Source organism: Clavelina lepadiformis, chromosome 1, assembly GCF_947623445.1.
Source record: "Clavelina lepadiformis chromosome 1, kaClaLepa1.1, whole genome shotgun sequence".
In the NCBI taxonomy this organism is placed as follows: Eukaryota; Metazoa; Chordata; class Ascidiacea; order Aplousobranchia; family Clavelinidae; genus Clavelina; species Clavelina lepadiformis.
In genome coordinates, this window is record NC_135240.1 from 10,671,806 (window position 1) to 10,685,612 (window position 13,807).

General features: G+C 36.0%; 2 protein-coding genes across 2 annotated transcripts; one reads left to right on the plus strand and one right to left on the minus strand.

The window, feature by feature from the left end:
• Window positions 1-8: 8 nt before the first annotated feature.
• Window positions 9-3,034, minus strand: LOC143444254 (5-hydroxytryptamine receptor 1A-like). Its single transcript, XM_076943430.1, has 6 exons — window positions 2,898-3,034; window positions 2,626-2,813; window positions 2,183-2,346; window positions 1,876-2,026; window positions 980-1,611; window positions 9-878 (listed from the first exon to the last, which is right to left on the minus strand). Exons 1-6 carry the CDS (start codon window positions 2,992-2,994, stop codon window positions 143-145), a joined length of 1,968 nt encoding a protein of 655 aa, XP_076799545.1. The 5' UTR covers window positions 2,995-3,034; the 3' UTR covers window positions 9-142.
• An 8,080-nt stretch (window positions 3,035-11,114) lies between these two features.
• On the plus strand, window positions 11,115-13,528 carry LOC143465710 (transmembrane protein 185B-like). Its single transcript, XM_076964149.1, has 7 exons — window positions 11,115-11,499; window positions 11,706-11,882; window positions 12,078-12,291; window positions 12,385-12,554; window positions 12,658-12,745; window positions 12,867-12,990; window positions 13,069-13,528. The coding sequence occupies exons 1-7, from the start codon at window positions 11,462-11,464 to the stop codon at window positions 13,317-13,319; spliced, it is 1,062 nt and encodes a 353-aa protein (XP_076820264.1). The 5' UTR covers window positions 11,115-11,461; the 3' UTR covers window positions 13,320-13,528.
• The last annotated feature ends 279 nt before the right edge of the window (window positions 13,529-13,807 follow it).

The following is a 13,807-nucleotide window of genomic DNA, read 5'->3' on the forward strand; positions in this document are numbered from 1 at the left end:
TTTTTCTATAAATTTTATTTGCCAAATGAAATATGAGGTCACAAAGAGCATTGTTTAAGATAGCAATTGTAAGCAAAATAATAACGGCACATTGTATCTGCACAAAAAACCTTTTGTGTTTCACATGGGCTGCTAAAACAAGTCAAATTTCATAAGAATTGCTGTTACGTTTGCAGAAGACTGTTAATGGTTTCCCAACTATTTTTTTAAAGGCAGCATGGAATTCTCGATTAAAAGCACCATATATAATAGGATTAAGAAAAGAGTTGCAATAGCCTAGCCAAAGAACGACGCTTTTTAGTGGGCGAGGTATAACACATGTACAAAACGGCACAGCTAGTGTGATAACAAAAAAGGGTAGCCAGCACAATACAAAAGCCCCAACGATTGTCCCTAAAGTACGAATTGCCCGAATCTCCCTTGCTTTCAACACCTTTATTTTGGATCTCAGGCTAAGGGAGTATCTAAGCATAGGGCTAATGCTGCTTTGCTGCAACAAATGTTGCTGGTGAATGCTGCCAGCAGTTTTTTTCTGCCAAAAAAAGCAACACGTAGATATTTTTTTGTATTGTATATGTTGGTGCCTATTTCTTGAGTTGAAACGATTACTGCGTGGACTCGTCTTCCTGGTCAGTCGTAAGCGTCGCTCATCAAACATTTCTATTTCAGAAAGTGTTGTGTTTGTCACATCGCTTTTAAAACTGTTGCTTGCAAGTTTTGAAATTGCTCGTTTCTGGGATAACTTTATGTCATCTAAAAATCGCACCCTTCCGCCAGTTGTTTGGGTTCGAGGTCTAGTCACGCATGCGCGGAAGTCGTTTGGTGATAGGTCACCCTCTGAATACCTTCTGGTCGGGCGGTTATTTGAAACCGACTTCCTGCAACAAAGTTGAACAAAGATATGAAACTATTGCCACATTTGGGGCAATTTTAAGGACGATAGAATGCATGAGCAAAACACAAGTTTGCTCTATTTCACCTCCGTAAAAAATCCGGCGAGGTACATTTGCTTTTAAACTTGTCTTGCTGAGGTACGGAATGACGCACATTACTATGATATGAACCTTCTGCTATTGGAAATAAGTGATCTACTGCCCCCTGCCGACAGAGCTTCCTTTTCCGTCCATGGATAGTGGCGCCAGTGAAAACGGAATTTGTTGTTTTTGCCGAAGTAATGTTGTCAGTCTTTTGTTCAAGAGAAATTTCTCCCATAGCATATTTGCGACCAAGCTGTTTACTCTTGGGAATGCTTTTGTGACTACCAGGTAGAGAAACTGGTGGTGCATTAAAAGTTAAATTCGAAACATGGCATTGCAAGTCCTCGCTTCGATTGGTTGGTTTAAATTTTGGCGAATTTTCCGTTACGCTAACACCACATTGCGAGGATTTCTTTGATTGCAGTAGAGACGCGCGCTTGTTGGTTGAATCTTTCCACCGCAGCGAAAATGACTCTTCAGAACGGACAGATGACAACTTAGACCTCGACTGTGTCCTTTTAACGTATTTTCGTATGTTGAAATATATTCTTCCATAAACAACAAGAAGCAGGATAAGTGGAATGTAAAAGGAACCAAGTGTCGCATATACAGTGTATCCAGGATCGTGGCCAACCTGAAAATAAACCGTTCTAAAATTTTACTTTTACAATCCAGTTGACAAGCAAGTCGAAACATCATAGGGCCATAGGCTATAAATCAACATTGGGCCCTTGTAAACTGTTACAATTATAGCTAAGATTTATTTCAGTATGCAAGCCTTGCGTTTAATCTAAGCATTCTTAGAACTGGTATGGTTTGAAGTTTTGTGTCTCGTTTCTCGGAAGTTTGTTCCGGAAACCGTAGCCTAACTAAGTTTGCTTTGATTGACTTAACTTACTTTGCACTGAGGTTTTTCATATGTGTGATTGCGTTCAGGCTCAATAACCAGGTTTCGAAATTCAAAGGTAGATGATGGTTTCCATCCAAGAATAGGTGGTACACTTATACACATGGCCAAGATCCACACAACCATCACCTTGGGTGCTACGCTGCATCAAACAAAAATTTGCCTTGTCAAATTGTTTCCATGATTTCTTAAGCTAGACATTGCACGTCATTTGCTGATTGAAAATGCCAAATTTCAAAACGTAATCCAAAACCAACTAAACTAGTAGGCTGCTTTTCATACCAAACACTGGACTTACGTATGGCGTCTTCTTTCTGAAAAATAGCGCACAGCGTTGCTTATAGATTGGTGGCGCTCCAACGCAATAACACAGAGATGTAGTATTGAAGCTGTACAGCATGCTATGTCAGTGGCTGTCCATATTTGGCAAAAAACATCACCAAACACCCAAGTATCCAATATCTTGCGCGAAAATATAAATCAACTCTAAAAGGTTTCGTGTAGCCTATTTCTTGTATTATTTTTCTTGAGTCGTGAGTGGTTACATAAAGTTAGTAATTCCAAGAGACTTAGGCTACCGTATGTTTCCACAAGTGATTGTAAGATTTTTTACGAATCGGCTATTATGAGTATTTGAAGCTGGTAAGCAAAACTCTGTTTTGTTAAACATATCTCTGCCCAAGGCATCTGCACTAGTATTTTCATATTACTATAAAACTTTGAATACTCCCTATTCGGTACCTCATAAAGAGCACTAAAGGGCATGATAAGAAAAGCGACCAGCAAATCTGTAATAGCAAGAGAACCAATGAGGAAATTGGCTGGAGAGTGAAGACTTTTATCATTTTTGATCGCCCACAACACAAGCATATTTCCCAAAGCGGATCCAGTGGTGATTACCATCAAGACAATGGCCACAATCACCGTACCTGTTAAGTATAGTTTCTTATAAGAAAACTAAATGTATTTGCCATTGAGAGAACAACACTGAATACAATTATTGTTGCCATTACTCGCAGGTACAGCATGACTTGCTGATTCTTCCTTTAGTGGAATGGATGTAGCGTTGCCAAACCAGTTTTCTTCCGTTGTAGTTATATAAAGATACATGTTCTTTTTTATTAAAATGTTTGTTTTTCTTTACAGTGAATTGATCTAAAACCGACAAGTATACGGCTACGTTTTTATTTTCATTACCGGCAACAATGGTGGTTTAATTCAAATTAATACTACAGTTTCTAACATCTTCACTTAACCTATACAATTCTCCCTACTTTTTGTTATACGCATTTAACTTTGGAATTTTTATGGCATAGTTACTTTTTATACATACACCTTCCTTTCTGTCTTTATCATAGACTAGGAATCTACACCTTATAAAAAACGGAGATCAATACTTGCTATATGTGCTTTCTACTATTCTCAATTCTTACTCGTTAACCACCTTAGTTTTTTATATTTGCTCACAATTATTTAATAGATGAGAAGAAATATGAAAACATCTCAAAACAAACGAAAACGGGTCGTTTGTTGATGTGCGCACCAGCTGGACTATTATGCTACGCCTACAACTGGTTATATCCTCTTTATGTTATTATATTAGTTTAAAATGTCAACACCTAAAGACGTTGGGCTTCATCGCTTTGCATCATGCCATACGCTGGCCAGTTGAGAAAGAGCTTACAAATTAACAAGATTGGATAACAAAGACCATTTTCCGCCGTTTTTCTTGCCATTTGAAACCCGCGATCGATAAGCATTGAACAGATTGTTACCGCTTATTCAAGCGATGTTTTCTCTCATCTATTCAGCTCCGTTTATTTTCTTGAAGAATCACGGTCCGTATGATACTGTGTTGACTGTTGTTCGTTTTTTCCCTGTTAGTTACGTATACACTCTACGTCATTTTTGCAAAAGCGTAAGGTAACGTCATAAACAGTCAAAACAACAACATTTGACATCATAGAACTAGAGTGTGTTTGGCGAAAACCGATTTCCCGAAAAAGGAATATAAGGCTGTTTACTTAACAGAATTTTTCTGCAGCAAGCGGTATAGACTCGTGCTGAGTCAAACAACATCAATTTAATTATATTGCAAAAGTCTTGGCTACTGAATGATATACTAGGTGCTTCACACCTCAAGAACTGTACAAAGTCGTTTCGCTTCTGAAGTGTCGATTCGGATTGACCTTTCGATGTTTTGATATTATTTTTCCATAGTTTGACAATAAGCGGTTGATAACATTTTGTCCAAATGGATACCACTAAATCATAAGGATGTGCCGAATCGAACATTAATACGAACGAATGTTGGCGTTACGATCTCTTTTATTTACCAATCAAGGTGACGGGTGTAAGCATGATTCCTTTGCTCAGTAAGCACTTTGATTAGGCAAAATCACTAACGTTATCAGATTTGGATGAATGTTGAATATATAAATATCAAAATCTATTATTTGTACGTATATTGCCTACAATTTGAATTTTTTTCAATATGGCACGACCCTAGAATTACAATGGCGGTTAAAAGGAGGTTTTTTCGACATATTTTGGGTGGAAGCAAATAGTCTACAATTTGATATGGAACTTTTTACATGCTGCAGTCTTAAAAAAACGCTGACTATGGTGGATTTCGTTTGCATTAAAAGTTAACTTTATTTAGTATATAGTACAATGTCTTCATCAAAGTAGTGGAATCATTTGTATCTATCTTAAGTTAGGTTAAATGCCTGTTTGTCTACGGCCAAATAGAAGCAACGTCATCATATAGGCACTCCCCTTTCACACGATTAACGAGAGACCAGTATACAGCGAAGTGATAGTTAAAATCTTTATAGAAAACGTTTTGTTATAAAAAATTATTTAATTTTATCGGCACTAGTTTAAACAGATGACAAAACAACTTTAAAATAAACGAACTGAGCAATCTGGGCCTGGACCCACGCGTTTAAATGTTGCATTCAATTAGCTATATTGCGCAACAATGTAGCAGGAAATGCAAAGTTTTAATGCGGGTAAAGTTTCCAACTTGTACGACTGTGTGGCGTTAACTGCCACAAATATTTTTACTGTAAAGCATTTTCTCAAAATGTATCATATTTAACTCTGAGAAGGGCGTATTTTTTTCGTTTAGCACTACAATCAAAACATACATATATAGGCTATATGTATTGACTACTGACTATGACAATATATAAATATCCTGACAGATCAGCCAGGGAGCCAGGACAAATAGTTTTCAAATAAACAAAACCAAACGATAAGTGTGTAAAATCTAAAACAAAGCAATTATAATTATCATTAACAGAAAGCACATAAAATGTGCGAAAAAAATCTTCATTGGCAGAGGGAGAAGTGACAAAATACACCACAAATAATATTCTTAATCTCTATCTAATCTTTATCTAAGTACTGTATACGTAAAATTATAGGCCTGCTTAAGGTATTTCGACTTAATCGTTTAACTTATTAGAGCAAACGCAAAGCAAAACTAACCAAAATGCGCTATGGTGGTGGAAAGTTTGTTTACTTGTGTTAATTTAACCAAAAGGAATTGTTTAAAAATTTGTATTAGTTTGGCAACGTAACGCACGGGCCAATAACACGCCACGTCACATTGCCACATTTGTAGATAAGGCAAAATCGGTGGCGCATGTATAGTGTATCCTGCTAAAAAAGGTGGATGCACAACTACCTTCAAGTTACTGACTTATGACGCCTTGGTAATTAGGGGTAAAAAAGGAGTAACGTCACAAAAATACCACCCTACCTCATCAACTTCAGGGGGAAATCCCCATAAAATTTCTATAAACGCCTTTATGGGTCTCTAATACACCACGTTAACGAGAATATACCCACAGATATATGAATTAGAAACAACTTCACAACTCTTATCTTTAACCGGTCAAAAATCAAAACCTTGTTTCAACCGTTACCTCCTCAAAATAGGACTGGACTTCATTAGCTTGTTAAATTGTCAGAAAAGAAGGGAAACTCCAATTAACAAAGAAAACAACGAAATTTCCTTTGGCCAACAACATAGAGCCGAGACTTACACCACCTCCTCCTCTATAATTGTTCCAAGTTTTAATATTTTGTATTTATGAGTAGCTAAAATATAAGACTTAACCCGAGGTATACTTGAGATGTTTTCGATCAGCCATCAGCGCCAAGAAACTAGTTCATTTCTATCATACATCAGTGAAGTGATAGCTTTAAGTGTATTTTTCTTGTTTGTCGGGAAGTTTGACCACGTTCAATCAGCAAAGTTGGCAGATTCAGGTTCGATCTATTTATTATTCGTATTCTCAAGAATCCGAGTCTTTTTCGATTCAGCACTATATACTGTAACTTACAAGTGCACAACCAACTCGACCCCGGTTTTCGACGCGCAACTCCGCATCTCCGCTCACACCTGACCAATCGAATCAAACTTAACAGAGAAAAATTTTTCTCCCCGTCAACAGTATCCACTTTGGCAACTAAGTACAACAGCGCCACCTACCGAGTTCTACAAAGCTTTAATTTAAGACGAGATATCAAGCCACGCGGTGTTGCTATTTCCATCGGACCACAGCGAAGAGCCGATGTAGTGACAAATAGTGACTCTCTGCCCAATATTGACCCCTGCCTTTTCTGTGACGTAATAAATTCATTGTCTGATAAAGGATTTGACTCAGTAGAAAACGCGCGTCTACGCACTTCGGTAAGTTCGGTTATCTTGCCCTCGGTTATCTTAGTATATTACTGTAGCAAACAAAGGGAATGAAAATATGTAGGTTCAGTATTAAGGCGAGGACTGATAGGGTTGCAGCCCCAGGCCCACTAGTAAAAATAGGCCGACCTGAATACGAATGGCTTTATAAAAAATAATCATGTTTACCACAAAAGTCTGTAGGTACGTGGTTTGTTTGTCAAATCTTTACTTGACTGACATGCTGTCAGGCGATTCCTGTTTGGCGAAATGCAAATAAACATGAAATTTACACTAGGCTTATGCAGTGTTACAGTATCAAACCAAACCAAACCTTAACTTTTATTTATTTCTATTAACTTTTGCAATCTTGATCGTGCTTCTTTATGTGCTGTTATACGAAATATGTAACTGTGTGAAACTTTTACATCCTTTAATCATATATTTGTATTAGATGAGGTGATTATCTTTTCACAATTATTGACATTATGAGACAGTACTTGCTTTTTCAATTGATTTTTTATTCGCACCTTTACAAGAAATTGTTCCTTGGCAATGGGAATACAACTAGTAGTACAACAAGCACGCGGTGAAGCTTGGCTTCTTTGCACCAGATTGGATTAAAGGAACAGCTTATACAAAGAAATAAACCGTAGAAAAAATTAGTGCTTATAAACGTTCAGTAGAATGCTGAGCATCATATAAAAATGTAACAAACAAACGGCTTGGTTTATAAAAATCAGTTAAGTCGTCGAATAATGTAATTTATTGATTCCAATTAACGAAGAAGCCATAAAAATTGCGTTAACAGGTAATTCCCCTAATGTTAGGCCTCAGTTCAACTTCCTAAACCCATCATAACCTATATATATTTGCTTTATTAAACAATTGAAACTTTTAAATATAATTTACAGAGAATGTATTGGTTAAATATTTTTAACAAAGTATTTTTATTATACGTTTGGAGTAGTACTGCTTGTAAATATTTTGAATGCACTTTGTTTTTGTATTAAATGGTAGAGACAAAATTCCGGTTCTGTGAGTAGTATTCAGTGGCTGAATAGTATGATACCGTAACTGTTCCGAACGCATGTATACTGGCATACAATATACTGTATAGAGGGCACAGGTGTTGGCTTTCTTTAATGACAGTACAGACAATGAATTTATTTCGTCACAAAAGGGAGCCAATATTTGGCAGGGAGTCACTGTTTGGCACTACAGCAGGCCTAACCCTCCTCTATAATTGTGCCGAGTTTAAAAGGTCTGTTAATACCATTTAAAATGCATGAATTGCGTACCTAGCATGGAATGGTACGACCGACCTGCTCAGAGTTTTGGTGGCATACCCCAGTTAAGATTTGACTGACGGAAACACACTTTGTACAGTTAGAGTCAAGAAGCATTTCCACACCGGAGACAGCTTTTTTTGGCAAACACTCGATACAGCGTCACTTACCGAGAGCGAAAATTACTTTAAGCTGAGTCATTATATATCGACTCCGTATACAAAGACTCTGTTAAAAGTTTAAAGCGTAATATTTTGACACGTGGTGTCGTAATTTTAAGCACAAAACAACGGAGGGCTAGAATTTTTCTTTTCTACATTTCTTGAAGCTTTCATTCTTTTGCACTAGGTAATCTTTGAAATTTACCAAGGCAATATCAATATGAACAAAAGTTACTGTTTTGTTCGTGCTTTTATTTGTGGCGTTTGCATTGCGCCACATCTTTGGGATTCCCCTTCGCTTTTCTGACATATTTTCCAGCCCCCGCCTTCATGACAGTACAAGGTGGTAATGTTTCACTCCTATCTTGAGAGGTTAGAGCTATGTCAGTAATTTCAGTGGAAAAAAATCGTACGTTTAAAGCTATTTTTCATGGATTTTTTTATTAACCTAACTTAAATGTTACAATAAAGTACGGTAACCTAAATGGCTACTGGTAAACCTATACAGACCTAAATCTAAATTTTCCTTCATTGGCGTCAGCTTAGAAAACTAACCGGGCGTGGGCCGTGACGTCATCGCTCCCCATGCGCAGAGCAGAGGATATCAAGTTTTGCGGTTAAGCTGTAATTGTCGAAGCTCTTCATATTGCGTTCAAACGAGTCGTAAAACGTAAAACGGTCGATAGGCCGAATCGTAAGAGTGTTACACATTGCTTAGATTTGATGTATGAAAATTGTAAACACTTCTAATTTTAGGGCAGTGGAATGTAGGTTCGCCCCCTGGTTTTGATCTTCAGTTAACTCATGCAACTTCTCATAAATTAAAAATTTCTTATTTTTTACTATCAAACATCAATGCTTATAGCCGTAATTGCAATAGATAATGGTTTTCGAACTCACCTGCAATCTTATTGAAGAGGCTGGGCATGAATACGATTGTAGATGTAATTACCTCATTGAAATGCAAAGGCAACGCGATGATAAGAGGAGAAAAAGCACAAAATGAAATGAGGGAGAAAAAGTAAGACAGTAACATTCGCTTACCTTGAGAACACTCAAGAGAGAATGGATAACGCAAGATAATAAAGAGATAACAGCTTCGAGAGCAAAGAGCGCAACACGGACAGACAAGCAAAAGTGTGAAAAGACATAAAAAAGAGACGAAAAAGCATAACACGGGGCGGATTTCTGAAAGTGCCTTAACTATAACATAATAATGCTTTTTTTCTGCTCAATGTTGTCACTAGTGACGTATCCAACCAGTTACCTGTATTAAACTTTAAAATTTTTTTAAGTAAGCCCAAAGAATAGATTCAACTCTCGTGCGCTAGAAGCAACTGCAAATAAATTTTGTAATGTCTAGTTTAACCAATTTAAATTTGTGAAGAATAACAATGCATAAATCGTTCGCCCTTTGGCCTTCGAGCTGAAGTGTCACAATAACAGGTGATGTTAAAAATGTTAAGAAAATGGTTTTGGCAATATTTGAAAATTTTAAATTTAAACAACATCAATAAAAAATGTTGTATGGTTGTAGTATCGACTTCAGATTAATAAAATTCAACGAAACGATGAATAAACTTTTGATTAATGAAATGTTTTCTACTGTTTTGGATCTTGGTATTCGCTCCATGTATCAGTTGAAAAGCTTAGGCCGCGCTGTATTTTGCCAACGTAATGTCACTTGACTGTTTATTAACAATGGACAATCAGTTTAGCAGTAGGCCAAAGCAAAAAGACTGCTCTTAAAAATTTCTGCAAAGATTCGAATTATTTGATGAAGTCAAACGTTTGTTTCTCGTACATAATTAAAACTATGTATAGACCTAATTAATTTAATGAAAATAAAACGAAAGAATAGTTTACTCTTAAGCTTTTTGCACAGTAGAACTTCTCAGTTATATACATCTCAGATATGACAGATGGTCTTTGATAACCTCTTTACTGAAGAGCATTTTCTGTAACTATGCTAAGAAATTAGTTTTACGTTTACAGTTTAACTAAAAGTAGGAATATGATAAAGCAAAGGATTTCTTAACAAACAAAATATAATTTTGAAATGGCCTTATGCGATACCAACATTGTTTATCTTGGCTGATTCTTGCAAAATATAAAATAAGTGGGTTATATAATGATAACTGCTATATTTTCAAAATTGTTGTATAGGTGTTTTAAGTTCTTCTGTCATAAATTGCCAGCTACTGTTCTTATAAATTTGAAAGTGAAACTCATTTCGAAGTGTTTTTTCACCATGTTTTTGCGGCATATAGGGGGGAATGTGTGCGCTCTGCATAATTTGGGTAGGGTTGGCATTGGCAATTGTGAAAATTTCTGACCAGGCTTTCAAAACAATTCGCCTCGTCAACGCAATCCTAAATGCGCCCCCAGACACAACGTTGATATACAGAGCACAATAAAATTGTCATTACTAGCATAAAAAATTTTGTGTGTATCATTTGAAAGTAGTCTGTGGGCATCCTTGGTTGTTGTCCAAATTTTGCATTCATAGGTAGGTATAGGAATGCAGAGGATTTTGCATGATCTATGTTTCAACTGTGTATATAGATAGTTAGCTTTTCCATATGTATATTAAGGACATGAATGAAAAGTGAAAAGTCAATGTTGCCTGATTATGTGCACACTTACCCGGTCCAGTAGTTGCAGTCACGTTCCGACATGCATGCACCATTGCACTGTTGCCGTAATAATGTAAATGCTGGAAATAATATTTTGTTCTAAATAGGAATAAAGTTTATAAAAAGCTGTGTTTTGAAGCATTTTGCAGCCCTGCAAGAATGGCGAAGCATGCAAAATGGATTGCAAGAACAGTGATGCTTGATCTTTCTAAATCAACCGAGGCAAAACTAGGAAACTCACCACCACATGAAACTGCCTACAGTATGCTTATGAGAAAGCTTAATAAGGAGAAAATAATTGAAACAACAAAAAGGAATAGATATTATGAGAAACAATGGATGCGAAGAAGAAGACTTGCTTATGAGGAATGTTGTGAAATCTATAATAAGGAAATCAATAGAAAAGTCAGCTTTTTAATACAGCAGTCTAGAAAGGATCCTTGGAGAATTTAATGACATTTGTTTCAGTTATTAGAATTTGCTGTTTTTGTTTTATTTCAATTATGATACGTTGGTCATAATGCTATTAAAATGAATATAGTTGCATATTGCTTGACTAGCTTATGTTGCTAACTGATTTGTCTAAAAATTTTCATTGGACAACGATCACTTTATCGCCCTTTATTTTACGCATTTGTAAGTCTTAACTGATTTTTTGTGAAAATCTTTGACATATGGTTTCTTAATCTAAGATGCTTTATCTGCTCTAGGAAAAGATTTAAGCTAATTACATAAATGTTGTAAAAAATCAGACAAATTCTGTGAACATATCGATCCAACTGTGAGTAATTCTAAGCAATGGATTTCAAAGAGGTGTTTAAAGATTTTAACCCAAGGTGTGAGTTATGACATTGACGTAATATCAAGTCATTCAAGAGATATTTTAATTCTTTATTTAACGAGATGGTATCAATAAGATCTTGTGTTTAACTTTTAATTCTAGTAGAACTACCAAACTTTGTTTTGTCATATCTGTGGATAACAGAAAATACTTTCAAAAATAAATTTTCACCTTTTTAAGTGCTTATTTTTTTCATTTTAGTAAGTTTGTTGCTTTTGGTTGCCTTTTCCCTCTATCGATTTTGGTGTCACTGAAACTCAATCAAACAATTGACTGGCCTATGTGGGTATTGTTTATTCCGCTTTGGGTTTTGAATCTCATAGTCATAGCAGGTGCTATAACAGGCAGTGTGGTCTGGTGTCATCATCCTGAATACAGGTGAGTAAGGTTGAGGGAAATCTTAAAATATGAAATTTTGTTTTGAAGTGATTCTTGAATGTTCTTAGAAAATAAGAAATATTTACTATTATTACTTCTCACAACTCATCACTTTTGCAGAGAAAATCATAGTGAATTTCTAAAATAAGTACATTTATAATAACCTGCAATTCCTGACAATTTTTTTGCTAACAGGGTTGAAAGAGACGGGTATAATGATTACAAAGCAATGCTTATAACAGTTGGAATGCATCTCTTGCTCTTGATGTTTGAATTATTATTGTGCGATAATGTTGAGGCTGGTGGTGGAAAAAATATGTGGGTTTTAATTTTTACACCTCTCTTTTTTGCATCACCTTTCGCAATAGCTGCTTGCATTTGGGGATTTAAGCATGATCGCTCACTTGAGGTTTGTTTGACTGCGATTCATGTTGCAAAAAGATTAAATTTATTTTGTATAGATAGATAGTTCCATGCATTTATGAACTTCTTTGTCTTGCAGCTTGAAATTATTCTATCCGTCAATATTTTGTTGTTTATCTTTATTGCACTTCGTCTTGATGGCATAATATCCTGGCCGTGGACTGCCGTTTTTATACCACTGTGGATTGTTATGTGTCTTCCGAGCATTGCTGTTCTGTATTACTTTGTCTGGACTCTCATATATTTCAGGTGGTTACCAATAAAGTCACCAAATAACAACTCAGCATTATTTGCAATGTTAAACAGTTTTTATCTAGTGCATGTGTTAAACAACCTATTGTTTGATGTTCAGATCAACGTTTCCTGAGTCAGATAGAAGAGCTCATCTAGTTATGGCTGTTATATGGATTTTTGTTGTTCTACCTTTTTTAACCTTCCAGGTCTTGAATAACATTGTGCAATTTTCATGGTTTTCTGTTATCAGTTTAAGTGATGATGAAGAAGTGTGCCCCCAGATCAATTGATATATTTGTCACACAGTATCTTAATATATGCTTTCAGGTACTTCTTGCATACAAACTGGATGGGATAAACAATAGTCCGTGGCCAAGTGTTTTCATTCCACTCCATATATCTCTATTTGCACTTATCATTGGAACTTTTGGAAGCAAGGGTGGGAACAAATGTAAGGCGATGACACCACTTCATAGTTAGATGGCCATTGCCATGTTTAACTATACTATAATTTATTTTTATTTTACAGGGTGGTTTGGTATCCGCACAGATTTTTGCCAGTTCATGCTTGAAAAATGTCCATGCATGCGTCTCTATGGCAACATATCATACAATTTTCCGCAAAAAGATGATCAAAACCCTGTGACTTCTGAGCTCCACCCAAATAATCAACACATTTATGGGGCAGCCAAGAAACAGTCTTCCGGTCATGTTTATGTAGCAGCTCCTGGTAAAAGGGAATGCACAATTCCTGTTCTTACCATAGACTTACCTGACTAAGTATTTTTAACTATTTTACAAACTATGCCTTGCTTAAGGTAATTTAATGCCTAGTATATAATAGTGGGCTTGTCCCGCCCCTCCCACATTTTCAGATCTGTATCACAACCAGCTTTATTTTTTGATGCTGTAAAGATATTATTCGTTTCCACTGTTACATCATTTGAATGTTTCGCAAATTACTCAATAAAATCGTCGTAGTTAACACACTATGATACTGTTTACTACAGGTCCTTAGGTAGAGATTATAGAGACTGTAATGGTTAGGGGTGTGTCAAATTCAAAAAGTTTTAGGATTCGTGTGAACGCAAATAGTCTGATTTTTTTGAGAATGGTAATTTACTCATTGCATTTCATCAAAGTACTGTAGCAGTACTTGACGAACAAAGGTATCATGCTTAAGTTACTTATCAATTTAATAAATAACAGAATTTAATAACGCTGTGTTCACTCTTGTTTTAAGAATTGACCTGAATAACGAATTCGTC

Excerpts from the sequence above, each read along its gene's own strand:
- LOC143444254 (XM_076943430.1), bottom strand. The coding sequence starts at position 2,994 with ATGTATCTTTATATAACTACAACGGAAGAAAACTGGTTTGGCAACGCT. Across the intron at positions 2,347-2,625 it reads CCTTTAGTGCTCTTTATGAG|ATATTGGATACTTGGGTGTT; the intron begins GTACCGAATAGG and ends TTTTCGCGCAAG. Across the intron at positions 879-979 it reads TCGCCGGATTTTTTACGGAG|GAAGTCGGTTTCAAATAACC; the intron begins GTGAAATAGAGC and ends ACTTTGTTGCAG.
- LOC143465710 (XM_076964149.1), top strand. The coding sequence starts at position 11,462 with ATGGATTTCAAAGAGGTGTTTAAAGATTTTAACCCAAG. Across the intron at positions 11,883-12,077 it reads TGTCATCATCCTGAATACAG|GGTTGAAAGAGACGGGTATA; the intron begins GTGAGTAAGGTT and ends TTTTGCTAACAG. Across the intron at positions 12,292-12,384 it reads AGCATGATCGCTCACTTGAG|CTTGAAATTATTCTATCCGT; the intron begins GTTTGTTTGACT and ends TTTGTCTTGCAG.